At 62.3% G+C, this 25,023-nt stretch overlaps 3 protein-coding genes across 3 annotated transcripts; 1 reads left to right on the top strand and 2 right to left on the bottom strand.

Moving 5' to 3' along the window:
* Nucleotides 1-4: 4 nt before the first annotated feature.
* On the bottom strand, nt 5-7,658 carry AMPD2 (adenosine monophosphate deaminase 2; the record flags this gene model as incomplete). Its single annotated transcript, XM_079551186.1, has 18 exons — nt 5-61; nt 146-256; nt 1,824-1,997; nt 2,076-2,196; nt 2,279-2,442; nt 2,564-2,690; nt 2,819-2,982; nt 3,065-3,196; nt 4,230-4,424; nt 4,496-4,625; nt 4,839-4,928; nt 5,010-5,151; nt 5,248-5,434; nt 5,534-5,645; nt 6,100-6,168; nt 6,423-6,553; nt 6,812-6,936; nt 7,595-7,658. Coding segments are annotated over 18 exons (2,295 nt in total), but the record flags the coding sequence as incomplete, so codon positions are not given.
* Nucleotides 7,659-9,845: 2,187 nt separating this feature from the next.
* Nucleotides 9,846-12,398, top strand: GNAT2 (G protein subunit alpha transducin 2; the record flags this gene model as incomplete). Its single annotated transcript, XM_079551183.1, has 8 exons — nt 9,846-9,963; nt 10,728-10,770; nt 10,931-11,072; nt 11,159-11,316; nt 11,400-11,528; nt 11,673-11,802; nt 11,943-12,096; nt 12,208-12,398. The coding sequence occupies 8 exons, from the start codon at nt 9,846-9,848 to the stop codon at nt 12,396-12,398; spliced, it is 1,065 nt and encodes a 354-aa protein (XP_079407309.1).
* Nucleotides 12,399-14,053: 1,655 nt separating this feature from the next.
* GNAI3 (G protein subunit alpha i3) lies at nt 14,054-24,979 on the bottom strand (the record flags this gene model as incomplete). The annotated part of the gene is made up of 8 exons (XM_079551182.1): nt 14,054-14,244; nt 14,688-14,841; nt 15,020-15,149; nt 17,178-17,306; nt 19,825-19,982; nt 20,456-20,597; nt 20,687-20,729; nt 24,862-24,979. The coding sequence occupies 8 exons, from the start codon at nt 24,977-24,979 to the stop codon at nt 14,054-14,056; spliced, it is 1,065 nt and encodes a 354-aa protein (XP_079407308.1).
* Nucleotides 24,980-25,023: the final 44 nt, after the last annotated feature.

Below are 25,023 nucleotides of genomic sequence, written 5' to 3'. Positions count from 1 at the left end.
GGATGTCGTTCCCTTCCGGCCCCTCTTTCAGGTAGTGGGGGCCCAGCCAGTAGCTCTTCACCTGGGGGCAGAGAGAAGCAGAGGGATGCAGGGGGGGGACGACGTGCAGCCAGCTGGAGGGTCCCCGGTTGAGGGGTGGTGGTACCTTATGGGAGAAGCCGCTCATGAGGACGCTGTTGCGGGCCAACTCGCACATGTCGCAGGAGCTCAGCTTCCACACCTGCGTGGCGATGCTGTACTCCTCCATCAGCGGCTCCTGGGGGGGGGGGAATGCGGCCTTAGCAGCCCCCCATAACCTCCCCCCACATGGGGAAGGGGGTCCGAAGGTTCTCCCCCACTCCCTCTGGATCTCCTGAATCCTCCACAGCTTGGTGGCTCCTTCTTGTTCTGGGCCATGGCCAAGCCCGTCCTATCAGCCACCGCTGACTCCATTCCATGGCCATGGCCACCACCCACCCCACGGCCATCACCGACCCCAGCCCCATGGCCACCACCAACCCCATGGCCATCAGTGTCCCCACCCCAAAGGACCCGGCCACCAACTCCTTCCCCACAGCCATCACCGACCCCACAGCCATCACCAACCCCATCCCCACAGCCACCACTGACTCCATCCCCATGGCCACCACCGAGCCCATCCCATCCCTGTGGCCACCACCAACCCCACAGCCATCACTGACCCCATCCCCTCCCCATGGCCACTACCATCCCCATAGCCATCAGTGACCCCACCCCAAAGGACCTGGCCACCAACTCTTTCCCACAGCCACCACCAACCCCACAGCCACCACAGACTCCATGCCATCCCTGTGGCCACCACCAACCCCATGAGCATCACTGACCCCACCCCAAAGGACACAGTTGTCCACCAACTCCTTCCCCACAGCCACCACCAACCTCAAAGCCATCACCGACCCCATCCCCACAGCCACCACTGACTCCATCCCCATGGCCACCACCGAGCCCACAGCCATCACTGACCCCATCCCCACAGCCACCACTGACCCCATCCCCTCCCCACGGCCACTACCAACCCCATAGCCATCCGTGACCCCACCTCAAAGGACCTGGCCACCAACTCTTTCCCCACAGCCACCACTGACCCCATCCCCATGGCCACCACTGACTCCATCCCCACAGCCACCACTGACCCCATCCCCATGGCCACCACTGACCCCATCCCCATGGCCACCACTGACTCCATCCCCACAGCCACCACTGACCCCATCCCCATGGCCACCACTGACCCCATCCCCATGGCCACCACTGACTCCATCCCCACAGCCACCACTGACCCCATCCCCATGGCCACCACTGACCCCATCCCCATGGCCACCACTGACCCTATCCCCTCCCCATGACCACTATCAACCCCACAGCCACCACCGACCCCATCCCCATGGCCCCCAACTCCATCCACTGGCCACCACTGACCCCATCCCCTCCCCATGGCCACCACCAACCCCACAGCCATCACTGACCCCATCCCACGGCCACCACTGACCCCATCCCCTCCCCACGGCCACTACCAACCCCATAGCCATCCGTGACCCCACCTCAAAGGACCTGGCCACCAACTCTTTCCCCACAGCCATCACCAACCCCATCCCCACGGCCACTACCAACCCCACAGCCACCACCGACCCCATCCCCATGGCCCCCAACTCCATCCCATTGGCCACCACTGAGCCCATCCCATCCCCATGGCCACCACCAACCCCACGGCCACCACTGCCCCCTCATCCATCCGCCCGGTGGCTGCCCCGAGCCATTCCGGGTCAGGAGGGCTTGGTGACCCGCAGACCCTCCCCCCGCCACCTCACCTTGGTGAAGTGGAACTGGAGGGGATCATCGGTGGAGAGGGAGACCATGAGCCCCCGCGAGAGATACTCGGGCAGGGGGTTGCGGTGGTAGCTGAGGAAGAGGCTGTTGTTGCTCAGCGGCGACATGGCGATGCCGATCTGCGCCAGGTAGTACAGGTACTGCAGCACGGGGGCCTGGGGGGCACGGCAGGGTGAGGGGGGGGCCCAGGGCTGCACCGAGACCCCCCGGCCGAGCCCCCCGGCCCCGCTCACCTTGCGCAGCAGCAAGCCGTGCGAGATGTTCTCCGACACCATGAAGCCCGACACGAGGTGATGGATGGGGCCGGCCTCGCCGCAGTGTGGGCGCAGCACGAAGGTGTGGAAGCCCCGCTTCCTGCGTGTGGGGACAGCCGTGGGTCCCCGACCCCGACGCCCCCCACCTCCCCCCCGGGGCCGTGGGATCCACACACCCTCACCTGCGGAGGTGGTTGAGCACCGTCATGTTGGCGTACATGTAGTACAGGTAGTAGGAGTAGGGCGGGTTGTCCTCCTCCACCCAGTTCCCCGGCAGAGGGCTGTCCAGGTTGAAGATGTGATGCTCCGGTTTGGATTCGTCGTCCACGCTGTCGAAGCCGTCCACCTGGGGGTCCAAGGCCAAGTGGGACGGTCAGCCCCCCGCCAGGACCCCCACAGCCATAAAGGGGGGAGGCGGTGGCCCAGCCGTGAGGATGGGAGGCGGGGGGTCGGGGCGCAGCGCTCACGTGCTCCAGGAAGAGGTGCAGCTCGGGGTGCCGGGCAGGGTGGATGGTGGCCTCGTAGAGGGGCAGGAAGATGTTCTCCAGCATCTCCTGGAAGTTGGCCAATTGCTTCTTGGTCCGGTAAACATCACTGAACGTGGATGGACAACGCTTAAGAGCCCGGCGCTGCGTCCCATCTCACCCAGCTCCCAAACCCTCCCCATAAGACCGGGGCCCCCAGCACCATCAGGACCCAAAGCCCCGGGGCTGGGCACTCACAAGAGCCGGGGCACCTGCACCAGCCAGCGGACGTTGTTGGAGTGGACGCGGTGGTTGACGGCCCAGCAGGCCAGCTTGTCCCACTCGTCACGAGAGCGGCCGTAGATGGAGAGGCGCAGCTCGGCGTTCTGGTACTTGCTCTCCTCCAGGTCTGACATCACCTCCTGCCTCAGGAGGGAACAGAGGGCATCAGCCACAGCCGGCAGCGCGGGGATGGCGGCGGCACCGTGGGGATGCGGGGCTCACCTTGATGATGTGTGCAAAGTACTTCCCCGAGACGCGGTTGTCCGTCTTGATGAAGATCTCCCTCAGGATGGACTCCCCGATGGGGTTGTACTTGGCATTGAATTTGTCAAAGCGGTGGAAAGTGTTGCGGTCCTGGAATGGGGGCAACAACGTGAGACCCCCCCCCCCAACGCACACAAGGCCCACATGCAGGGCTTTCAGCTCCCAGCACTGCAGCACAGCCCGGAGCAGATCCCACCTCCCAGCACCCCACCACCGTGGGATGGACCCAGAGAAGATGATCTCCCACCACCCCACCACCGTGGGATGGACCCAGAGAAGATGATCTCCCACCACCCCACCACCATGGGATGGACCCAGAGAAGATGATCTCCCACCACCCCACCACCATAGGATGGACCCAGAGAAGATGATCTCCCACCACCCCACCACCATGGGATGGACCCAGAGAAGATGATCTCCCACCACCCCACCACCATAGGATGGACCCAGAGAAGATGATCTCCCACCACCCCACCACCATGGGATGGACCCAGAGAAGATGATCTCCCACCACCCCACCACCATGGGATGGACCCAGAGAAGATGATCTCCCACCACCCCACCACCGTGGGATGGACCCAGAGAAGATGATCTCCCACCACCCCACCACCGTGGGATGGACCCAGAGAAGATGATCTCCCACCACCCCACCACCATAGGATGGACCCAGAGAAGATGATCTCCCACCACCCCACCACCATAGGATGGACCCAGAGAAGATGATCTCCCACCACCCCACCACCATAGGATGGACCCAGAGAAGATGATCTCCCACCACCCCACCACCATAGGATGGACCCAGAGAAGATGATCTCCCACCACCCCACCACCGTGGGATGGACCCAGAGAAGATGATCTCCCACCACCCCACCACCATGGGATGGACCCAGAGAAGATGATCTCCCACCACCCCACCACCCTGCACTGGCACTGCAGATGCCACCCCACCATCCCACCACTGTAGGATGGCCCTGAAGAAGAAGCCCTCCCGGCACCCCGCCACCATGGGACAGAGAGGAAGATCTCCCACCACTCTACGGCCCTGGAGAAGAAGGCTTCCCCCCACGGCCAGGGCTGAGCTGAAGGCCCCACTCATCCCCAAGCTCTGGGGACGGCCCCGTACCGCGTGGACGTCCAGAGTGTCCACGCTGAGGTCGTAGGCGGTGAGATTCATGGTCTCAAAGACCTCCTTGAGCGTCTGCTCCTTGCCTTTCTCCACGTGGACGATCTCGTCCAGGTGCTTCTTCATGGCCCTCTTGATGAAGCGCAGGAGGTGCTTCTGGTTCATGCAGGACGAGGCGTGGATGTGAGTGTCCACCTGGGAAGCACAGTGGGTGCTCAGGTCTCAAAGCCCCCCAGGCGCCCCCCCCCAGCACAGCCCTGCAGTACCTTGCGGATGTTGTAGAAGTCACGGTGGGGCACCTTCTTCTGGGCTGCCAGCTCCTTCATCTCGTTGAGCAGCACGTGCATCTGGAACTTGGAGCTCAGGTACTGCAGGCGGCGGTAGCAAAAGGATTTGCTGCCCAGGGGGGGGAGAGCGGGGAGAGGGCGGTCAGCGTGGGGAGAGAAGGGAGAACATCCCTCCCCAAAGGTGGGTGCGCAGCAGGGCGCACCCACGACGACCCCAGGATGGAGGTGAGGACGTGGGATAGAAGCCGGCGCCGCACATCACAGCCAAAGCCACCAGCAACGTCCCCATGGTGTTCCCCCCCTTCCCCCCCTTGCTCCTCACATGGGCCCGTTGATGATCAAAGCCATCAGGAAATTCATGTCGGCGATGAACTCCTGCAGGTCGGGGTAGGGCAGGTCCAGCTCCGTGCTCCTGGGGGGCGGGGGGATAGAGGTGCTTACATCCCCACATCTCCCACCGCCCACCGCCCCCTTTGCGGCGCCCCCCCCCTACTTGTCAGTGAGGTCCTGCTTGGTGTAGACGTGCACCACGCCATCCACCATCTTCAACCCAAAGCCCAGGTCGGCCGGCATGCTCTGCGGGTCCCACTTCTCATAGGGGTGCTGCTCTGCAAACGGGGGGTGCACGGCAGCGTCTGCGGCAAGGAGAGACCCCAAAAGCACACAGAACCATGGAACTCAGCGAGAGGAACCCCACAGCCGGCGCTGGGACCCCTCTGCCCCCCACTCACCGGCAGCCACGGGGGTCTCGGGCACCTCCTCGTAGCTGCGGGTCTCCAGGGGCTTCTCGGAGAGCTCCTGCAGGAAGCGGGCGGTGGTCTTGCAGAAGCTCTGCAGGGACAGCCCCATGTATTTCTCACGCAGGAACAGCGCCTTCACCACGCTCTTGGCCGCGTCCAGCAGGTCGGTGAAGGGCACCTGGGGTGGGAAATCAAGAAGAAGTGGGGGTTTCATCCCCCCCCCCCCCAAAACAAAACATCACCCGTGGGGCCCAACTCGTTATGGGGGGGTTCTCACCCCACACTTCTCCTCCCCGGAGATGGTGACCCGTTGGAACTCGCGCTCCAGCAGCGCCTCGCGGTCCTTGGGGATGTGATCCACGCGGTCCTCGTGCTGCTCCTTGAGGAGCCTGGGGGCGCAGCCATCAGCACGGTGCTGGGAACCCCCCCCCCCCCCCCCCAGGGATGAGGAGGGAGGCTGGGGGCATCCCCAACCCCGCTGTGCCCCCCCACCCCGGCCCCAACGCACGGATGCATCCCCCGACCCCACAGAGCACAACGAGAAGTGGCGGTGGGACAGAGAACGAAACGACTCGTGACACAGACAGCCCCAAGCAGAGACAGGAGGGAGGGGACACGCAGTGCTGGGGGGAGGGGGGGGGCAGGGCCACGCTGCGCCCATCGCCCCCATCACCCCAAAATCCCATCCCTACGCCTCCTGCCCGCGGTGCGTTAACCCTTTCAGTGCCAGCGTGGACACAGGGCGGGGGGCAGCTCTTGGCTCTGTGTTGGGGCTGTTGGGGGGGGGTGTGGGGGGGCTGGGGGGGGTCCCTGAGCCCCGGTGTCACCGCGCCGGACACTCACTGTAAGTCGGCGGCACTGTCAACTTTCAGGAAGTCCTGTTTGGCTCTGAGCAAAATGTCGGGCTCAAGTCTGGGGATGCCGGGAGGAGAGAGGGGATGTGGGGGGGGTGAGGGGGGGGGGGGGGGGAGAGAAAACACCCCGTTAATGCCCCACAGGAACGGACAGAGCCCAGATAAACCAGGAAATCAGACAGCAAGCGTGACACCCACGGGAGAGGACAGAGCGGGCACAGAGGACGGACAGCCCCGGGGTGACGGCGGCCGTCCCCAGGAGGGGGGGACACCCACGGGATGGGGGGGGACGGGGGGGGGACGCCCCCTTACTTGACATCCTGGCTGATCTGGCGCTCCAGGCGCTGCCGCCGCTCCTCCAGCTGCTCGATGGGGCTTTCTTCAGGGAACTCGTACGGCGCTGTCCGCATTTCGCTCTCGGCCAGCGAGCGGCAGAACAGCTCCTGCGTGGCCACCGTGTCACGAGCTGCGTCCGTCCTCAGCCCGCTGCCAGCCCTGACGTGAGCTGAACCCGTCCTCAGCCCGCCGCCATCGCCCTCCTTCCAACCCCCAACTCATTGCAGAGCACGGCGTCACCGCGCTGCCACCACGGGCACAGGGAGGCGCACTGGGGATCAGGAGGCAGCTGAGCCCCCCCACATCCAACGCCCCCCCCCTTCCAGAAGCTGAGACCCGGCCGACTCGGTGCAGGGATGACTCACCTCGGCGATCTCTTTGTATTTGCCGTCCATGGAGGTGCGCAGATCGACTGGGAAATGCTTGAGGCAGTGCGGGGTGCCGGGCAGGGAACGAGCCGACTGCAACGGCCGGGAGCCCCCCCGCACCTCTGCAGGCACAGACAGCGTGTGAGCCCCCCGGGGGGGGGGGGTCCGGGGGGAGGGGGGTCTGCAGCCCCTCCACAGCCCCCTGGGATCCGCATCCCACAGCATCGGGGGCACACAGAGGCAGCGCCATCTCCCCCCCCCCCCACGCTCACCGTAAGGGGGGGGATGTTAAAGCAGTGGGGGTGACAGCGGGGGGCAGCTGTGGGACCCCCCCACGGCACCGCCGAAGGTGCCCATGTCACAGCTCACTCGAGCTGCCACGGGGAAACCCCCCGACCCCATCCGCAGCACTGAGGGGGGAAGGGGGGGGGGGCACAGCCCCGCGTATGTGCCAGCGCAGCCTTCCTCCTCCTCCTCCTCCTCCTCTTCCTCCTTCCCCCCCCCCACAACGCACACAGCGCTGCGCCACAGCACAGCCGCAGAGCCCCCCCCACACCCACCCCTCACTGCCCGAACGGAAGGGGGGAGATGGGGAGGGATGGGATGGGAAGGGATGGGAAGGGATGGGAAGGGACGCAACACCGGGACCGCCCTCCCCCAAGCCCCCCAGGAGCAGCGCAGCCCCGCACCGCTCACCCGAACCCCACGCACGTCCGTCCGTCCCCCCACCGCTTCCCCCCTCCACCGCAGGCACAGCATTACGGGTCGGGGGGGGCTCACCTGCGGGGCCGGCCGCTTGCAGGCTGCCCCGCTTCTTGAAGGGGAAGTGGGCCGGGGCGGCCATAGCGCTGCGGGGACGGTGCGGGGGGGTTGGGGGGGGGGGGGGGGGGGCCGGGAATGGCGGCGGTCCCTCCCCCCCGGGTTGATGATTGATGCGGGAAGCGGAGCCCGAGCAAAGTCCCCGGCGGAGGGAGAGCCCGGAAGCGACCGAGGAAGAGGATGGGGCGGGAGGAGGAGGAAGAGGAGGAGGAGGAGGGATGAAGGCTGCCGGAACGCGCGGCCGCACCGAGGGGCGGGGCGAGAAGCCATGGAGGATGGGGATCGGTGCTGCCCCCAGCCGAGCGGTGTGAAGCCCCGGGACGTGGGGTGCTGCTATTGCCCACCCCCCCCTCTGCCAAAGTGGCGTCGGTTCCTCCAGCAGCGCCGCTCCGCCCCCAGAGAGATTCGGTGTCGGACCCCCCCTCCAAAAAATAGCATCGATGCCTCCGGCAGCAGCAGAGCCCCGCACGGGGACGCGCAACGAGCCGCCCCAGGGCGCAGTGCCCCCCCCCGGCCCCATCAACCACCCCCAGACGGGGCAGCACCTCCTCGAGATGAGCATCGCTGCCCCCCCCCACGGACGGGCTCCAAAGCCCCAGAGGAGGGGAAACCTCATCCCTTCCCTCCCCCCCCCCACCTTCAGGACAGGACCCCAGGACGGACCTCAACCCCAGCATCACCCCCACACCCTGCTGGGGGTGGGGGGGGCTTAGAGATTGAGATAGCAGTCCCCCAAAAGGGACCCCCTTCCCCCCCCCCCCTCCCCATTGGCACCTCCAGCAGCACTGTGCCCCCCCCCCTTCAGGAGTTACGGCATTGGCCCCCCCACCCAAAACACAGCACCATCCCCTCCAGCGCTGTGCCTCCCCCAAACAAGGGACCCCCCACCCCAAAAACAGCATCAGTGCCTCCTCCGATCCCTTTGTGCCCCCCCGCCGGACCCCCCCACAGGGCAACCGCACTCCAACAGCCGAGGGCCGCGCTCTGGGGGTGTCACCGCCTGTCGTCCCCCGTCCCCCCCCCCCATGGTCCCCGCGTGCCCCCTACCTGCGCCACCGCTCCGGACGGGACGGGCACAAAAGGGGCTGAGAGCCCCCAGCCCGGCGCTGGAGGATGCGGTATTTTTAGGGGAGGATTTTTAGCCGTCCGGTCTCCCCGCACCCCACGCCATGCGGGAGGGGTGCAGTGCCATTAGGGGGACATTGGGGAGAGAGGGGGCGGAGGGGGGGGTGGTTGAGAACGACCCCGGGCTGAGCGCTGCGTGACGTCCGGGCGCAGTCCCAGCCCTTGGCGATGGTATTTTAATTGGGCCCCCCTTCATTAGCGCCGCGTTCATTAGAGGCGTTGTGTCCGCGGGGACGGCGAGGGACGGCCGCCCTTTGTCAGCAGCGCAGGAGGGGGGACAGCTGGGGGGGGGGGGGGGATGGCACCCAGGCGGTGCTGTGGGGTGCAGAGGGGCTCACGGCCACCGCTGTGGGGACGCGGGGGGGCAGCGGGGTGTGCGCCCCCCCCCCCCCTTTGGTGACACCCAGAAATGTGGGGTGGGGACAGGGATGGGGGGGGGGGGGGAGGAGGAGGAGTGGGGTGGGGGGAGGAAGGCTGAGCACCCATAAAGAGCTTATGCAGCGGGAGGCGAGCGGCGCAGCAGCGCAGATTATGGGCGCTCGTTAGCGGCTCGCGCTAATTAGCTCCATTTCCCAGCACGAGGAACCCCACGACCCCAGCGGGGGGGGGCAATGGACACGAATGGGGCTGAGCCCATCCCTATACAAACCCCACAGCCCTCAGTGCCGGCACCCCACATCCCTGGGGGTTTCCCATCTCCCGTGGGGTTTCAGGCCCCCATCCTTACGTAACGCCCCGCGCCCATCTTCCCACCAATTCCCCCCCCCCGTCCCCCCCAGCCCCTAATCTTTGCCATCTTGGGCTAATTGGATTTCCACAGGTCACGTGGAGGAGCGATAAAAAAAGCCCCCCCAAATCCCTCCGGGCCCCAGAAATCGGGTTTATCCATGGGGAATTAAGGGAGAACGCGGGGGGCAGCCGGCCCGCAAGCAGCCAGCCCAGCGCTCCGGTGCGGCCTTTTCGGGTTCCCCCCCTAAAAGTGTTTCTCTGCCCGCATCCCCAGGGGTGCGTGCACCCAACCCGAGGAGACCTGGAAGAGCGCGGGGACCTGGAGGAGCTCGAAGCTTTGGCAGAGGAGGACGAGGAGATGGGGAGCGGGGCGAGCGCCGAGGACAAGGAGATGGCCAAGAGGTCCAAGGAGCTGGAGAAGAAGCTGCAGGAGGATGCGGATAAGGAGGCGAAGACGGTGAAGCTGCTGCTGCTCGGTAGGGTGGAAGGGGGGGGGGGGTGGCAATGGGGGGACGTGAAATTGTCCCCATGTCTTTATTCTTTGTGCTTGGGAACAGGGAGGGTATGGGGATTGTTCCCGTGGCCCCATGTGCGGCACTGGGATCCCGCTGAGGGTGGGGATGGGCATGGAGAAGTAATGGGGAGGGGGGAGGCATGGGGAGAAAGGTGCCCTGGGGGTCCCATAGGAGGACACACAGCCCCCATCCCATCTGCATCCCCATCTCCATCCCACCCTCACGCCATCCCCATCCTCACTTCATCCTCATCGCACTCCACCCCATGCCAACCTTCTTTCTCCTATGTCCCATCCCCACCCCATCTCCATCCCCATCCCCTCCTTATGAGCTGGGTGCCCCCTCAGCCCTGGCCCTGCGGCACACAGACGGGTGCTGGGCACCAAAGGGACAACGTGGGCACAGGGAATGGAGCGGTGACACCTGCGGGAGGTGGGACCACGGCATCTCCCCCAAGCCCCGTGATGGGCACAGGAAGGGACCCCCCCCCCCCATAGCACAGGGCCGGGGGGCAGCAAGTGGCAGCGGTGGCAGAGCTGGGGGGCGGGGGGCACAGGGTGAAGGCGATTAGCGCCCTAATTCTAAGCAGCTTCCTGTGCTGCCCTAAGCTGCTTACAGCATCGGAGCCCCGCATCGCCACGGTGGGCGCCCAGCCCCATGGGAGTCCCTGCAGCGCCCATGGCGGGGGTCCCTACTGGCTGAGGTGTCCCCCACTCTTTCCGCAGGGGCCGGAGAATCGGGGAAGAGCACCATCGTGAAGCAGATGAAGTGAGTGGGGCCGCGTCCTTGCGGGCCAGATGCTTCCCCCCATTGCGGGGGGCTGTGGGGTCGGGGTCTCCCTGCTGCCCGGAACCCCCAGAGCAGAACGGAGCTGTGCTGGGGAGGCAGGGAGCAGCCTGACGGTACGGCCAACGTCCCCCCCCCCCAGGATCATCCACCAGGATGGATACACACCTGAGGAATGCATGGAGTTCAAAGCCGTCATCTACGGGAACATCCTGCAGTCCATCCTGGCCATCATCCGCGCCATGAGCACGCTGGGCATCGACTACGCCGAGTCGGGACGGGCGGTGGGTGAGGGGCACAGGGGGAGGCGGCGGCGGCGGCCGGCGGTGGGGAGGGGACCGAGGTGTTGAAGGGCAGCGCGTCCCCGCAGGACGACGGGAGGCAGCTCTTCAACCTGGCGGACTCCATCGAGGAGGGCACGATGCCCCCGGAGCTGGTGGACTGCATCAAGAAGCTGTGGAAGGACGGCGGCGTGCAGGCGTGCTTCGACCGGGCTGCCGAGTATCAGCTCAACGACTCGGCCGCATAGTGAGCGCCGCCCCGACCCCCCATTCCCACCCCATAACCCTGGGGAGCGCAGCGACCCCCACGGCACACGGCTGTCCCTGCAGCTACCTGAACCAGCTGGACCGCATCACGGCCCCCGGGTATCTCCCCAACGAGCAGGACGTGCTGCGCTCCCGCGTGAAAACCACCGGCATCATCGAGACCAAGTTCTCCGTTAAGGACCTCAACTTCAGGTGCGGGCGCAGCCCCCCGGGGGCAGGGCAACGTGCCCGGGGCCACCAACCCACGTAGCAGCAGATGTCACCTCCCCCCTGACCCCCACAAGGGAGGTGACACAGCTGACACAGCCTGCCCGTGTCTCCCCCCCTCCCCTTTAGGATGTTTGACGTCGGGGGGCAGAGATCAGAGCGCAAGAAATGGATCCACTGCTTTGAGGGGGTGACGTGCATCATCTTCTGCGGGGCGCTGAGCGCCTACGACATGGTGCTGGTGGAGGATGATGAGGTGGTGAGTGAGGGATGGGGGGGAAACTGCGGTGGGGACGTGGGACCGGGGGCTGCAGGGCCGGGAAAGTGCATTTGCTCACAGCAGGGCTCCTTTGGGAAGCGCTGCCCACAGCCCCACGCTTGTCCCCTTTTCGCTGGCAGAACCGCATGCACGAATCCCTGCACCTCTTCAACAGTATATGCAACCACAAGTTCTTCGCCGCCACGTCCATCATCCTCTTCCTCAACAAGAAGGACCTCTTCGAGGAGAAGATCAAGAAGGTGCACCTCAGCATCTGCTTCCCTGAGTATGATGGTGAGTGATGGGGTGCAGATGGGGAAGGGGGGCTGCGGGACCAGGACGGAGAGCAGCGACGGCTCCAGGGAGCCCCCAGCCCCAGCCCCAGCCCCACCGCTCCCTGCCCAGGTCCCAACACGTTCGAAGATGCAGGGAATTACATCAAGACCCAATTCCTGGATCTCAACATGCGGAAGGACGTGAAGGAGATCTACAGCCACATGACCTGTGCCACAGACACGCAGAACGTCAAGTTCGTCTTCGACGCCGTCACAGATGTCATCATCAAGGAGAACCTCAAGGACTGCGGTCTCTTCTGAGCAGGTAGGGGGGGCGAGGGGTGGGGGGGGGGGAGGCACCTGGTGCCACGCTGGGGGCTGCGACCCCAGCCCCAAAGAGCTGGCAGCAATGGGGAAGTTTCCCTTCTCTCTCCCCCCCTCAGAAGAGCCGGCTGCGGTCCCACCTCACCGTTCTGCTGAGCAGAGCCAAAAGGACAACACCGAGTTCCCCAACCCCCTGTTTTTTTCTATAAGCTGCCCCCCACATCCGAGCCCACGCCAGGAGGGGCCCCAGCTGCCCTGCCTGCCCCACATCACGGCCGTTTCCTCTGGGGCAGCACCCAGCTGGGCTCCCCCACGGAGCAGAAGAGGAAACGGGCGCTGGGGCGCTGGGCATTGCGCTGCTTGGAGCTCGATTTGCTCTTGGCTGCTTGTAAATAAATCCGTCCTGCCGTAGCCGAGCCCTGCCTGCTCTCGCTGTTCAGCCATCGGCGCAGCTTCGCTTAGGAACAAACCAAACCGACGCAATAAAGAGATGTGCATGAATGGATGTTGTGTGTGCTGTGCTGAAGGATGGAGGCAAAGGACCCCCACCCCTCCTGCTGCCCCCACATCACAGCAGGGCGCCCCTCAGGGGCTTCGAGACGCACCAACCCCCCCCCTCCACTGCCCCCCAGCCAACAAACACAGCGCAGGGAGAGCAGCACAACGAGGCACAAAGCAGGGAAAGGACGCAGCCGTTCACTCACCACTTTAATACTGCCAACAGCTACAACAGATCAGAACTGTACACAATGAGAACCCGGGAGAAAGAGCCCCGAGGTGACGCTTCAGCAAAGGAACGGAGCGACGGGGTAACGAACGTCACTACGGGGAAAACGATGGCAAAGGGGGATTTGGCACCACATAGACAGAGTAAAGGCATGCTGTCCACACAGACCCCGCACCGAAAGGCCGTGGGCCATCGGCCTCCAGCAGCACAGAGCTCAGCCTGCCCACCGAGAGCACTGTCACCATCAGCACTGCTCCTGCCCTCGCCGTGCGCTGCCAACGCGTGGCCACAGCACCGGGGCCTGGGAGACAGGGCAGAAATACCAAGTGTTAAAAACAGAGAGGTCCTGCTAAGAGGAGCGCTTGGGCACGGTCTGCTCACGTGTGCATAGATCAGTGATAGTTTCTGTTGGTTTTTATTTTGTTTAAAACAAGAATCTTCTGCGAAGAAAGAAAGGCAGTTTAGTAAAGTTACGGTTTTCTCAATGGGAAAAAAAAAATAATAATAATAATAACGAAACAAAACACCTTAAAAACAGACTAGTGGTGGTTCGGTAACCAAAGAAAGAGAGAAAGCTACATATGGAAGGCCTGGAACCCAGCACCTCAATCCACAACAGCTGTACACGTTTGGGTCACGCCATCCAAACGACGTCAGGGCGACGCAGAGCCCAGCCAGGGCCGTCCTGCCCCGACCCAACCTCGACACCCCACCAACTCAAAGGTCCCAAATACAGAAGGTTGTGCTAAAGAACGCGACGATTCTGCATGATGCTTTCAGCCCCCTGGTCCCGCTCACGCCGCCGTCCCCCGCCAGGCAGCAAAGTCTGCTTCTGCCAAGGGCGCTCTGGAAGAACTGCAGGGAGAGCGGCCAGGTGAGAGGGAGCAGCGCAGCCCAGCCCAGCCCCAGCCGCTCGCCTTTACCTTCAGTAGAGCCCGCACTCCTTCAGGTTGTTCTTGATGATGACGTCCGTCACGGCGTCGAAGACGAACTGCACGTTCTTGGTGTCGGTGGCGCAGGTGAAGTGCGTGTAGATCTCCTTGGTGTCTTTCCTCCTGTTGAGGTCCTCGAACTGACACTGGATGTAGGCAGCCGCCTCCTCGTACGTGTTGGAGCCTGGCACAGATCAATCGGTGCCTCCGTTCAGCCAGCAGTTCACAGCACAGTTTCTACACAGACCTTTTAAGCGGCTCGCAGCCATCTGCCTCAGCCAGCTCCAAACCCAATCCACCGTTAACCCTTCCCTGCAACCCTCAGCTCTGCTCCCAGCCGCTGATCTCAGCTCAGTGAGGTGCCAGCAGCACAACTCACAGCCAGGAGACCCAGAAGGGATCAGCAGCCACAGGCTGTGCACCACCGCATCTCCTGGGTGAACAGACAGGGCTGGGCTGCCAGCATGCGCCCCACAGACAGAGCTGCAGCCACAGGACAGAGCCACGGACTGCAGAGGCTCCTCATGAGCCTGGAGACAGGAGAGCCCCACGTGTGCCCCCACCTGTGTGTGTGCCCCCCTCCCCCCTGTGTGTGTGCCCTCCCCCCCAGTGTCTCTGGGCTCCCACCTGTGTACTCTGGGTAGCAGATCGTTAGTGGGCTCTTCTTAATCTTCTCCTCAAACAGGTCCTTCTTGTTCAGGAAAAGAATGATGGACGTGTCTGTGAACCATTTGTTGTTACAGATGCTGTCAAACAGTTTCATGCTCTCGTGCATGCGGTTCTGAAAGGCAGAATGGAGGAAGAGGGTGATGCAGCAGTGCAGTTACTCAGTTACTCAGGGGCAGACAGGCTTTACAAGGACCAGACCGCAGCACCAGGCCCGGCACAGCCTGAGCCTGCTTCCAGCTCCAGGGCCGCCAGCCAGGCGCTGGGGACCCCCCCAAAGCCCCATGCTGTACCATTTCTTCATCCTCGGCCAAGACGAGGTCATAATCGCTGAGGGCCACACAGAAGATGATTGCTGTGACACCTTCAAAGCAGTGGATCCACTTCTTGCGCTCCGACCGCTGCCCACCGACATCAAACATCCTGCAGAGGCACAGCACAGACTGAGAGCCCACACAGAGCCCTGCCCTGACACGGGAGGTGGGGGAGGCTCACAGAGGTCCTGCAGACGAGCGGGATGCAGGGCAAACCAGGCACAAAGCCTGGGAGCAACCCAGAGCCCCCTCCCTCAGAACCGCACCGGGCTCCGATTCTCTTCAGAGCCATTCCAGCAGAACAGCTCGAGGTTCAGCTGTCAGCTGCTGATTCACGGGGCCCTGCTTGTTTTGTTCCCTGCCTCCCATTTCCTTAGCAACAATCCGTTTGCTTGACTGGCCTCCAAACACCTACTCACATCAGCTCTTCCAGTTCATTTACGCTGAGCCTGACAAAGGCTTATGTGGAGCACTGCTATCTACCTGCACGCTGCTGAGAGCAGAGTGCAAAAACACCGTGAGGTCAAGGAATGCTTTTATGTATGGAAACAAAGACAGAAACAACCAGGTGAGGTGCTGCAGTTCAGATCTCTGGCGCAGGAGCTCCCAGCCATGAGGACGCTGCAGCACCGTGGCTGACAGCAGCACTCTGCTCTGCTGAGGCTCAGGGCTGCCCAGCGCCTTCCAATCCATCACGTATCCAAGAGCCACAGAAATCACAAGCACGGGTTTGTTATCGCAGCAAACACACGGACAAGAGGGGCACTGTGCAGCCAGGCCCAGAGGAGCAGCGACGTCAAAGCAGGGAGCCGCGAGAGCAGCTCTGCCAACTCCAGCCTTCTATTTAAGGCAAATGCCCGCTGCTTCCCAGAAGGAAAGAGGAAGATCTCTGCACAGATAGAGGCTATTTGCTCAGCTCCTGCCATTCCAGCACAGCTGCTCTTAGCACGGATTCATCTGGAAGGAAATGGCATCCCTGACAAGTCGGCCTCGAACCGACCCGCATTCAAGTCACCTCGACCGCCTCGGCCCACTGCAAACAGCTGAGCCTTAACACCACCACGGGGGGAAGGCAGCTCCCTGCTTCCTTTGTGGAGCAAAACCCCTCCATGACAGACACCTCCTGCCTCCAGGAGGGCAGGGAAGGAGCAGCCCCCCGTCTGCAGCCAGCAGAAGGGCTGCGATGCTGAAGGGAGCCTGGTGCCCCCAGCAGCTCCCATCCATCACACGCGATGCCTTCTCAAAGAGCACTGCGCCCTGCAGCTGGAAACACATCCCAGCACGTTGTGATGGAAGGCAAAGCTTCCCTGGATGAACCAGCAGCCACGTTAAACAGCTCCACGGTGCAAAACACTTCTGCTGAAACCATTTGTGAGTTATGACAGAAGCCAAAGCGCTGCTGTTCTCCTAAAGGGCATGCAAGCAAACCACGTTCTATAAGCAACACACGGAGTTTTGCTAGAGCTCTTTTCAAACACAAGCTAAAAGTAAGCCAGTAAATGCTTATTTAGAGGCTTGGAGCAACAACAGCTTGAAAACAGGGCCAGAGGATGAAGGGAAACTCACCCACAACACAACACAGTGCTCCTCCATCCAGGGCTGGGGCTGCCTGCTGGGACTGGGACACACAGCAGGGAGGGCTGAGTGCTAAGGGCAGGGAGCTCAGCTGCACTCCAGCAGCTGCTATGGGGCAGAGGGAGCTCTGTGGGTCACGCTGACAGGGGCACTGCTGGGAGCCAGCAAGGCAGGGGACACAGAGGGCCAGGAGTCCCTACAGCACTCCTGTGTGCACACAGCAGCACCACGTCCCAGAGCCAGGCCAGGGCCTCAGGGCCAGCCCTCAGCTCCCACACCAAAGAAAGGGGTTCCACTCAAAACTCAGCAGCCAGGAATCAGCGCCCTTTTAGTATTTGTTGCTGTGCTGATCCTGCAAACAAGCAGCCAGTACCTGTGTCTGCGAGTCCAACACAAAAGCAGCTGGAAAGAACAGAAGAAGGCAAAGAAAAGTCAAACCAGAGAGCAGTGCCGGCACACGGGGAGCAGCGGCGCTCAGGAGGTGCTTTGCTGGGGGTCTGCATCCCCCCCCCAGCCCCCAGGAAACCACTGCAGCCCCCAGGACGCCAAGCCCTTGGCTTACTTGAAGTAGAGGTCCTTGAAGGTGAAGTGTGTCTCCACAATGCCTGTCGTTTTCACCCTGGTGCGCAGCACGTCCTGCTGGGTCGGAATGTAGGTCGGCTGGGATATTCTATCCAAGTCGTTCAGGTAACTAAACCAGAAGAGACAAGGCCACAGCAAAGCTTTTTTTAGGCTGCGCTCTCGCTATGAATCTTTTATGAACTGCAGAAGAAAGTCATCACCGAATGCATTCGCGCTCTGCCCACAGCGCAGACCTCAAACGCAGCCAACAGACACGAGGTCCCACGGCTCTGCCCTCGGGGGGGGTTAATTTCTCATCTCCCCCCCCCCCACGACCTTGCAGTGTGTGCTGGGAGCAGGGCAGTGCAGGAGGTGCTGCTGCTGTAGGAGCTGTGCCAAGAGTGCCATCTCTTGGGGCAATTCAAAGCAGTCAAGGTTTTTTTCTGCACGGAACTGCAAAGCAATAAATCCAGCAGCTGGCTGTAAAGGGCAAGGATGCATCAAACGAGCCAGCAGGAGGAAATTCAGCATCAAGAGCAGGCAGGTTCATTCACACCCTTCAGCAAGGCCAGCTGACAGCCAGGGCTGCCCCATGGTGGCTGCTGGGAGGACACACAGGAGGCCAGGGCCGCCCAGAGCACACAGGCACAGCCTCCCCCTGCTGCCTACCAACAGCAGATGCCCTCCCCTACATCCAGACTTGCTGGAACACCACAGAACCCAAGCAGCCTGCAGCGGGTTGGAGCACTCACCACCCACAGAGGGTCTGCAGGCAGTGCTGCACAACATGGCTTCAGGATCTGCCAACAGCAGCTCCCCAAACCAATCTGCAGCCCTTCTGCAATCTCCTTTGCCACCAGGCTTCCTCCGTAGGCTGAGGTTGCAACACTGCTTCCCCACCTTGCACCCTCATGTTTACAGAGCCAGCACCTTCCCATGCTCTGACACCGTATGATAAACATGAGCTTGCAAGAAGGGCGGATTTTGTTCTTTTGTTTTCTTTCCTTTATGCCCTGAAATGAGGCTCTGGGCACAGAATGCTGACTGAAAGCCCACAGCGTGACTCCTGTCTGCCCTGCTGCTGCTCTCAGCCTTCCCAGGCCCTGGGTCAGCAGCTGTGGGTGCTGGGATCCGTGCTCCATCCCCATTGGCATCACCCCATCCATCTCACCGCAGCACTGCCAGCAGCAGCAACGTTCTGCAGCGTTGCTTCCAGGTAGGAGTGCAGCACAGCTCCCCATTCCACGCACACACAGAGTGGTTCCACAGCACCCTGAGCGGTGCTTTGCTAACAGCTGGGTCACTTTTCCTTTCAGTGCTGACAAGAGCACTTTCAAAGGCAAAAATGGCTCCAAGAGGTTCTTACGAAGCGCTGGTTACGAGTGGCTGCCCCTGGCATTGGGGCAGAGCAGCAGGCAGAGCCTGAGAGCAGGGAGGGGAGGCAAGATTGAGACATCTGTGAGGCCACACCAAAAGGGTGCAGGGCTTCCAGCCCTGAGACCTCAGCCCTGCAGAGGAGCAGAGGTGAAGCAGCCTTGGGAGCACCAAAAGCCAGCAGCCACACCAGCAGCAGCAGAAGGGCTGCAGCGTCTGCCAGGAGCTGAGGGTGCAACACCAGAGATGAGGCACTCAGGGCTGCAGCTCAGCTGATTGCCTGCTCTGAGCCTCAGCAAGGCAGGGCGCTGCAGGAGCAGCTCAGCTCCTCTCTGCACTCTGCAGCATTTCCTGATGAACGCGTTGCTTAGTGACTGCCTCAGAAAACAGAGCTGATTGAAGGCAACTTCCTGCAGGCTTCGGATAGAAGCAAACCCTGACACAGCAGAACGACGTGGGTCAGTGCTGGGCTCAGCCCCTGCACAGCCCCAGGGCTGGGGCACGACGTGGACGTTCAGGAGCACACCTCTAACAACAGCCAGGCCTTGAGAAGCAGCCTGACGGCCTCCTGCCTGCCCTGCTGCCCTCTGCAGCTCAAGGCTCAGCAGCAGGACTCTGCCCCACGCCTTCCCCCTGCAGCCCCATGTCAGCCCAACACAGAGCCCTCCAGCTTTCCTCTTCTCCCCCACACCTTCCTATTAAATCCGCTCTCATTCCCGACTCTTTTTTCTCCCTTTGAATCTGAAGCTTCTTCCCTGCAGGCTGCAGGGATCTCAGAAGCGCTCCTCCTGTCAGCTCACCTGCCTCCATCTAAACTCAGCATCCTCTGCTGAGTTCTTACAGTTTCAGAAGTATTCTTGCTTATTTTCAAGCTGCAAATGTGCTCTGCGCAGACAGAGCCTGCGGGGAACCGAGCTGTGACTCATCTGAAGGGTTTCACAAAGCATTTCCAAACTAATTTCTCAGAGGCTTCAAACTTGGCCAAACCAGGCAGAGCATTCAGGCAGCCACCAGGAAGCACAACTGACCCCACAGCCACCCTCCTTCCTGGGTTTACAAAGCAGCAAACGCACAGCTTTGGCCAAAAAGCAGCAAGCAGCTTCGGTTACAAACTGCAGAACAGAGACAGGAACGGCTTCGGTGCAGAAGCAGCAGCCCCCCCTCCTCACCCCGGTCCTCACATCGCTCCCAGCCAAGCTGTGCCTGCAGGCAGAGCCCAGTTCCTGCCCACCCCACTGCCCCCAGCCCATGGAGGGGCCCAAAGGGTCTCTCACTAGGAGGCAGAGTCGTTCAGCTGGTACTCCCTGGATCTGCTGAAGCAGGCCTGCACCCCAGCATCCCGCCACAGCCTCTTGATCACTCCAGCCAGCTCGGCCGTCATCACCCCCTCCTCTGCACTTCCAGCCAACACGAACAGCTGGCGGGCATCGTCCTGTGGGAGAGGGGGGGGTTAAAAAGGAAATCAGAGCTGGTTACGAGTTTAAGGATTGCTGCAGTAGCTGAGAGACGAGGGAGCCCGTCTCCTAACCGACCCCATCCCCAGGTAACACGCACAGCTGGGTCCTGCTGCCTGCCCCCACATCAGCACATGCTGCTCTTCAGGTGCTGGGGAGCCGGCAGAGTTCTGCTCTGAGCCTGGGTGAGGCTCTCATGTGAGCCCTGACATCTGCACAGGTTCACACAGCAGGGTGTGGACGTGGCACAGCGCCCCGCACGCTGCAGGACCACCTGGAGCTGCCCCAGCTCTGTTCTGTTCTGCACCCTTTGTGGTTTGCATCGAGCACCCAAAGCGCAGATGATGAGAGGCCTCCCATCGCTGCACCTTGTGGCAAACCCAGCCAATGCCCAGCACTCGTTAACACAGTTTGGAGCAAGGAAGAAGGGAAAAATCAGTGAAGTACTTACTGCTCTGGCAACTTCCCCAAAGTCTATCTTTAGCCTTCCCATGGCTCTGATGATGGCAATGATGGACTGGATAGTATTGCTGTAGACAACCACTTTATACTGTTTGCATTCCTCCTCCGAGTAGCCGTCCTCGTGAATAATCCTGGAAGAAAACCAAGCTGTCATTCCTCAGCCAAAGCATTTGGGCAGCAACGCACAGCAATGCGGCTCAATGCCCGCACCCTCACTTACTTCATCTGCTTCACGATGGTGCTTTTGCCAGACTCCCCAGCACCTGAAAGGCACAAACAAACTGCATTTAGCAAGCAGGGGAAGGGAGGAACGAAGGCAGGCTGCCCCGTGTGCTCCCAGCTGGGGGGCTGCAGGGTTGGGGCGCCTGGCTGCCATCTGTTTCACTTACAGAAGCTGCCACTGTGAGCGTTCACCTGCTCCAAAGGAGTGCGGAGCTCCCAGAGCACGCTGCCAACCGTGCAGCAGGGCAGGGAGAGCAGGGAATGCCTCAAAGAAAACTGGGGTGCAGGTTTCTCTGACAGAGAGACACGGAAGCGAAGCCCCCAGTGAGCAGCTGAGTGCAGCCACAGCTCTCGGGGCGTTCAAAGAGAGCCCGATTCAGAGCAGCCCCGTGGTGTGGGAGGGAAGCAGAGCTGCATGAACTGCTCTCGGTGACCCAGGTGGAGCAGCTTAAGATACTGAAGCCCAGAAATGTGTTACTGTGTCACAGGAGGAACACTGTGCCACAATGGGTTGGCAAGGCCCCTCGTCCACTCCCAAAGCAGCAGCAAGCCGGAGCCTCAGCACAACACAGAGCACAGAACCTGTCCAGGCCTGCAGAGCAACTCAGCTGCTTGAGTCAGCAGCAGGAGGAGCAGAGCCCGGCTTCCTGCTGCAACCGCACCGCAGCTCCCAGCCCCACCACAGCAGCAGGGCACAACGTGCTGCTTCCCGGCTTCCACCCTCTGCCATTTCCCAGCACCCAGGCTGGCTGCCAGCCCTCAGCACAGCTCCTGAGCTCCCACCTGCAGAGCGAGGAGCTCCTGCCACCCATTTTCCTGCGTCCCACTGAACTGCAGAGCGCACGGTTTGCAGCTGCGGGGCTCGGCCCCAGGGCTGGCTGTGCTGCAGGCACTGAAGGACGATGCTGAGCTGCATTTGGTGGCTGTGACTCAGGACCAGGACTCACTCACACACAGTGCGGTGACACAGAGCTGCCCCACAACCAGCACAGGGAGCTCTGCTGGGAGAAGGAGCTCCTTTAAGGTCATCAGACACGCAGGAAAGAAGGGCAGCGATGCGTCCTCACTTGCTCACCCCTGGTTCTCCCCATAGCTGACACGGGGACGCAGCCCTGCTGTCTGTGCAGTGACACAACAGCCAGCACAAACGGCCCATTGAGCGCTGAGCTGGGCCAAACTGAGCCCTGGGAAGGGGCCACGGCTGCCTGGCACTGACTGAGGGCACTGCCAGCTCTCCCGGCGCACCCCAGGTGCTGACCAGGATTCCTTCTGCCGTATTCAACGACACAAAGCTTCCCATGGTCCCCCAAGGTCACTTTGATGTTGAAGGAGCGTTTCCTCTGAGCAAAGCAAACAAGCAGAGCGATGTTTTGACAGCTCTCCGTGATCACAGAGAGCCGATGTGAGGCGGCCTGGCAGGGCGTCAGACACAGAGCGCGCACTGCTGGGTCACCTCCAGCCCCCAAACACGGCACAGCAGAAGGCTCTGCTCCTTTGGGGACACACGGCCCCCCTCCTGCAGGCAAAGTCCTGCCAGCGGCCACTGCTCCGCTCTGGCTTTGGGTTCAGCCATCCCCTCGGTGACAGCACAGACAGCAGGGATGCTGCTCCAAGCACACGGTGCCATTTCAAACCCCTGTGCCTTCAGTTGAGGCTTGAGGTGTCGCCGCGTTGGAGCCCATCGGGACAAAACGCTGCCGTGTCTGGAAAGCAAAGCATTCAGCTTCTAAGAACAGCGACATTCCGTTTCGGTTTGCCTCCTCCCCTTCACGCCTTAAGGAGGAGACAAACAGCACACAAAGCACGTCCCTCTTTAGGGCTGCTGGAGAAACACAAGCAGGGAACCAGAACAGGAAACACTGAAAGCTGAACCCCCCCCCCCCCACCGCGTGCAGGAGCCGGAGGGCGCCGATCCCTTCACCCAAACAAAGCCCACAGCCCTGGGAGGAGCGCAGACCCCGCACGGCACCTCCCTGCTGTTGTAGGGGGAGCTGCAGACTGGTGCGGCTTCCCCCCACCCCCGTGGTTCCAGCAGCACAACCACAGCCCTCCTCCGCCCCCCAGCCCGCACTGAGCCCCCAGCAGCTGGGCGACAAAATGCTACCGGAGGTCATTGAGCCACGACTCCACCAGGCGGGTCACACAGCTCACTGAGCCGCGCTCGCTTCGTTCCTTCCCTTCTCCTCCCCACGCGCTTTGGGGCTGCCTGCACTCGGCAGCCACCACCGAGCCACATCAACCCCTCCAACTTTTGCCATCTGCTTTGTTTTTGTTTTAACAGCCCGACAAACCACGGCCAGAACCAAATCAAAGCTCAAACGTGACTTACGGCCCCGTTACACAGAGCAGCAACGCTGACAGCAGGGGATGCTGATGGAGGTGGCAGCATTCGGGTTCCTATGGAGCCCAAAGCGGAGCTGCAGGACATCAACCCCCAGCTCTCAGCTTTGCTGTTTGTGCGGCCGACCCCGACGCAGCGGGGAGGGAAGGCGACGCAAACAGCAACTGAGAAAACACGAAACCAGAGCCAGCATCGGCTGCAGGGAACAAAAGGTGAACAAAAGGTGACAGCACAGCACAGAGCAGCTCGCGGTGAGCGGGGGCACGAAGGGCAGGAGGGGCTTCAGGAGGAGCAGAGGGAGCCAGCAGCCAAGTTTGCCGTTTGCTCGGGCAGTGCTGCAGATTAAAGCTACGTGAGCAGAACTGCTGGGTTTTCATTCTTTGGTCCCTTTGGGGCACGAGCGCCCAAACCCGGCCACCTGCTGCACTCCACATGGCACACAGCCCCACGGACGGCAAGGACAGGGTGCAGGACAGCAGCAAGGGGAGCAGCTGTGCTCCGTTTCCTGCTCATCCCAGCTGGAAAACCCCGCAGGTTCCTACACCGACGTGCTGCTGCCTGCAGAGCCGCGTTGGCCCGGGGGCAAACAGAGAAACCAGGCTGCGTTCAGGGCTCAGAATGGGTTCCAGGCAGCCCTGCCCACACACAGCACTGTGTGTAAGCACTGCCCTCACCTCCTCCCTTCACCTCCATCGCTCTGCTCAGCCCAAACGAGGCCGCAGCTCTGGGTGGTGCCCAAAGTTTCGCTCTAAAGAAATACATTTCTGCTCGACTTCACTGCATCAGCACAACAGTGAGAGCACTGCTCTGGTTACATAAACCGCCGCATGGTCTCCAACAACAACTTAATGACACGAGACACTGCTTATCCAGGGCATCTCAGCACCGCGGCCCCAAGAAAAACGCTTGCTCAAACAATGGAAAAAGCTCAGGAACTTTTCCATCCGCTCCGTGCCGTGGCACTGAAGGCTGTTTGTTCCTGCAGCCGTCAGCTGCCCCGCTTTGCTCACATGTTAGGGGAGCACCAGGCCTCGGATGGCCATAAAACTGAGCGGAAGGATTGAAAGCTGGCTTGAGAACACGGGCCGGGTGTGAACCTGATCTGAGCTGCTGCTCTTTAAGAGAAACGCAATACAGAGCCCTGCTCCAGTGTCACACTGCGCCCCATTACTCCATAGAGCTCCTCTGAGTAACCCAAAAAGCACAGCAGAGGTGTTTCCAAAGGCAGCCGGGGCCCAAAGCGCCCTGCCGTGCCGCTGCGCCTCCCAAGTCCCACCTGAGCTCTGTGTTCATGGATCTCCGTCTGCCTCCTGGCTGCTCCCTCACCTCCACCACCCGCTGACGAGGTCGGACAGCCGCCAAACGGCCCCGAGGAAACAACCGGACCTGCAGACACCAAACCAGTGCTGCTCTGCCCTGACAACACGCGGGCGTCGTTCAAAACGGAACGAAGCCCCCGAGAACAAAGCGCTGCGCCGACCACCGCAAAACCCCCAGGAGAGAACGCGACGAACGGGGAAACGCTGACGGGAGGAGCGGCGCTGGGAAAGCAGAAGTGCCATTAAGCAGAACGGGGCACGCCGCGCCCGTCGCTCCGCTGGCGATCAGCGCACCGGGAGCGGCCGTGCGGGGCAGCGGGGCTGGGCCGAGCACAGCAACGGGGAACGGCGGCCCACAGCCCGGGAACGGCCGCGCCTCGAAACGCCGCTCCGGGCAGCGCTGCCGCACGGCCGCACGGCGCTGCCCGGGATTCCGAAGGGCCGCGAATCGCTCGGACCCCGCGGCGCCGTCCCGGATCTCCCCGCGGCCCGCCCGGCCCGGCCGCTCCTCACCCAGCAGCAGCAGCTTCACCTCCTTGGCCGCCTTCTCGCCGTCCTCCCGTAAGTTGCGGTCGATCATTTTGCTCCGTTCCACCGCCGCTTTGTCCTCGGCGCTCAGCGTGCAGCCCATGGCGGCGGCGGGGCGGCGGCCGCCGGGCCGGGACCGGACAGGAA

Source organism: Tetrao urogallus (genome assembly GCF_951394365.1).
Source record: "Tetrao urogallus genome assembly, contig: scaffold_136, whole genome shotgun sequence".
In the NCBI taxonomy this organism is placed as follows: domain Eukaryota; kingdom Metazoa; phylum Chordata; class Aves; order Galliformes; family Phasianidae; genus Tetrao; species Tetrao urogallus.
Note: the sequence above shows the minus strand (reverse complement) of the source record. Positions and strands in the feature narration are given on the sequence as shown.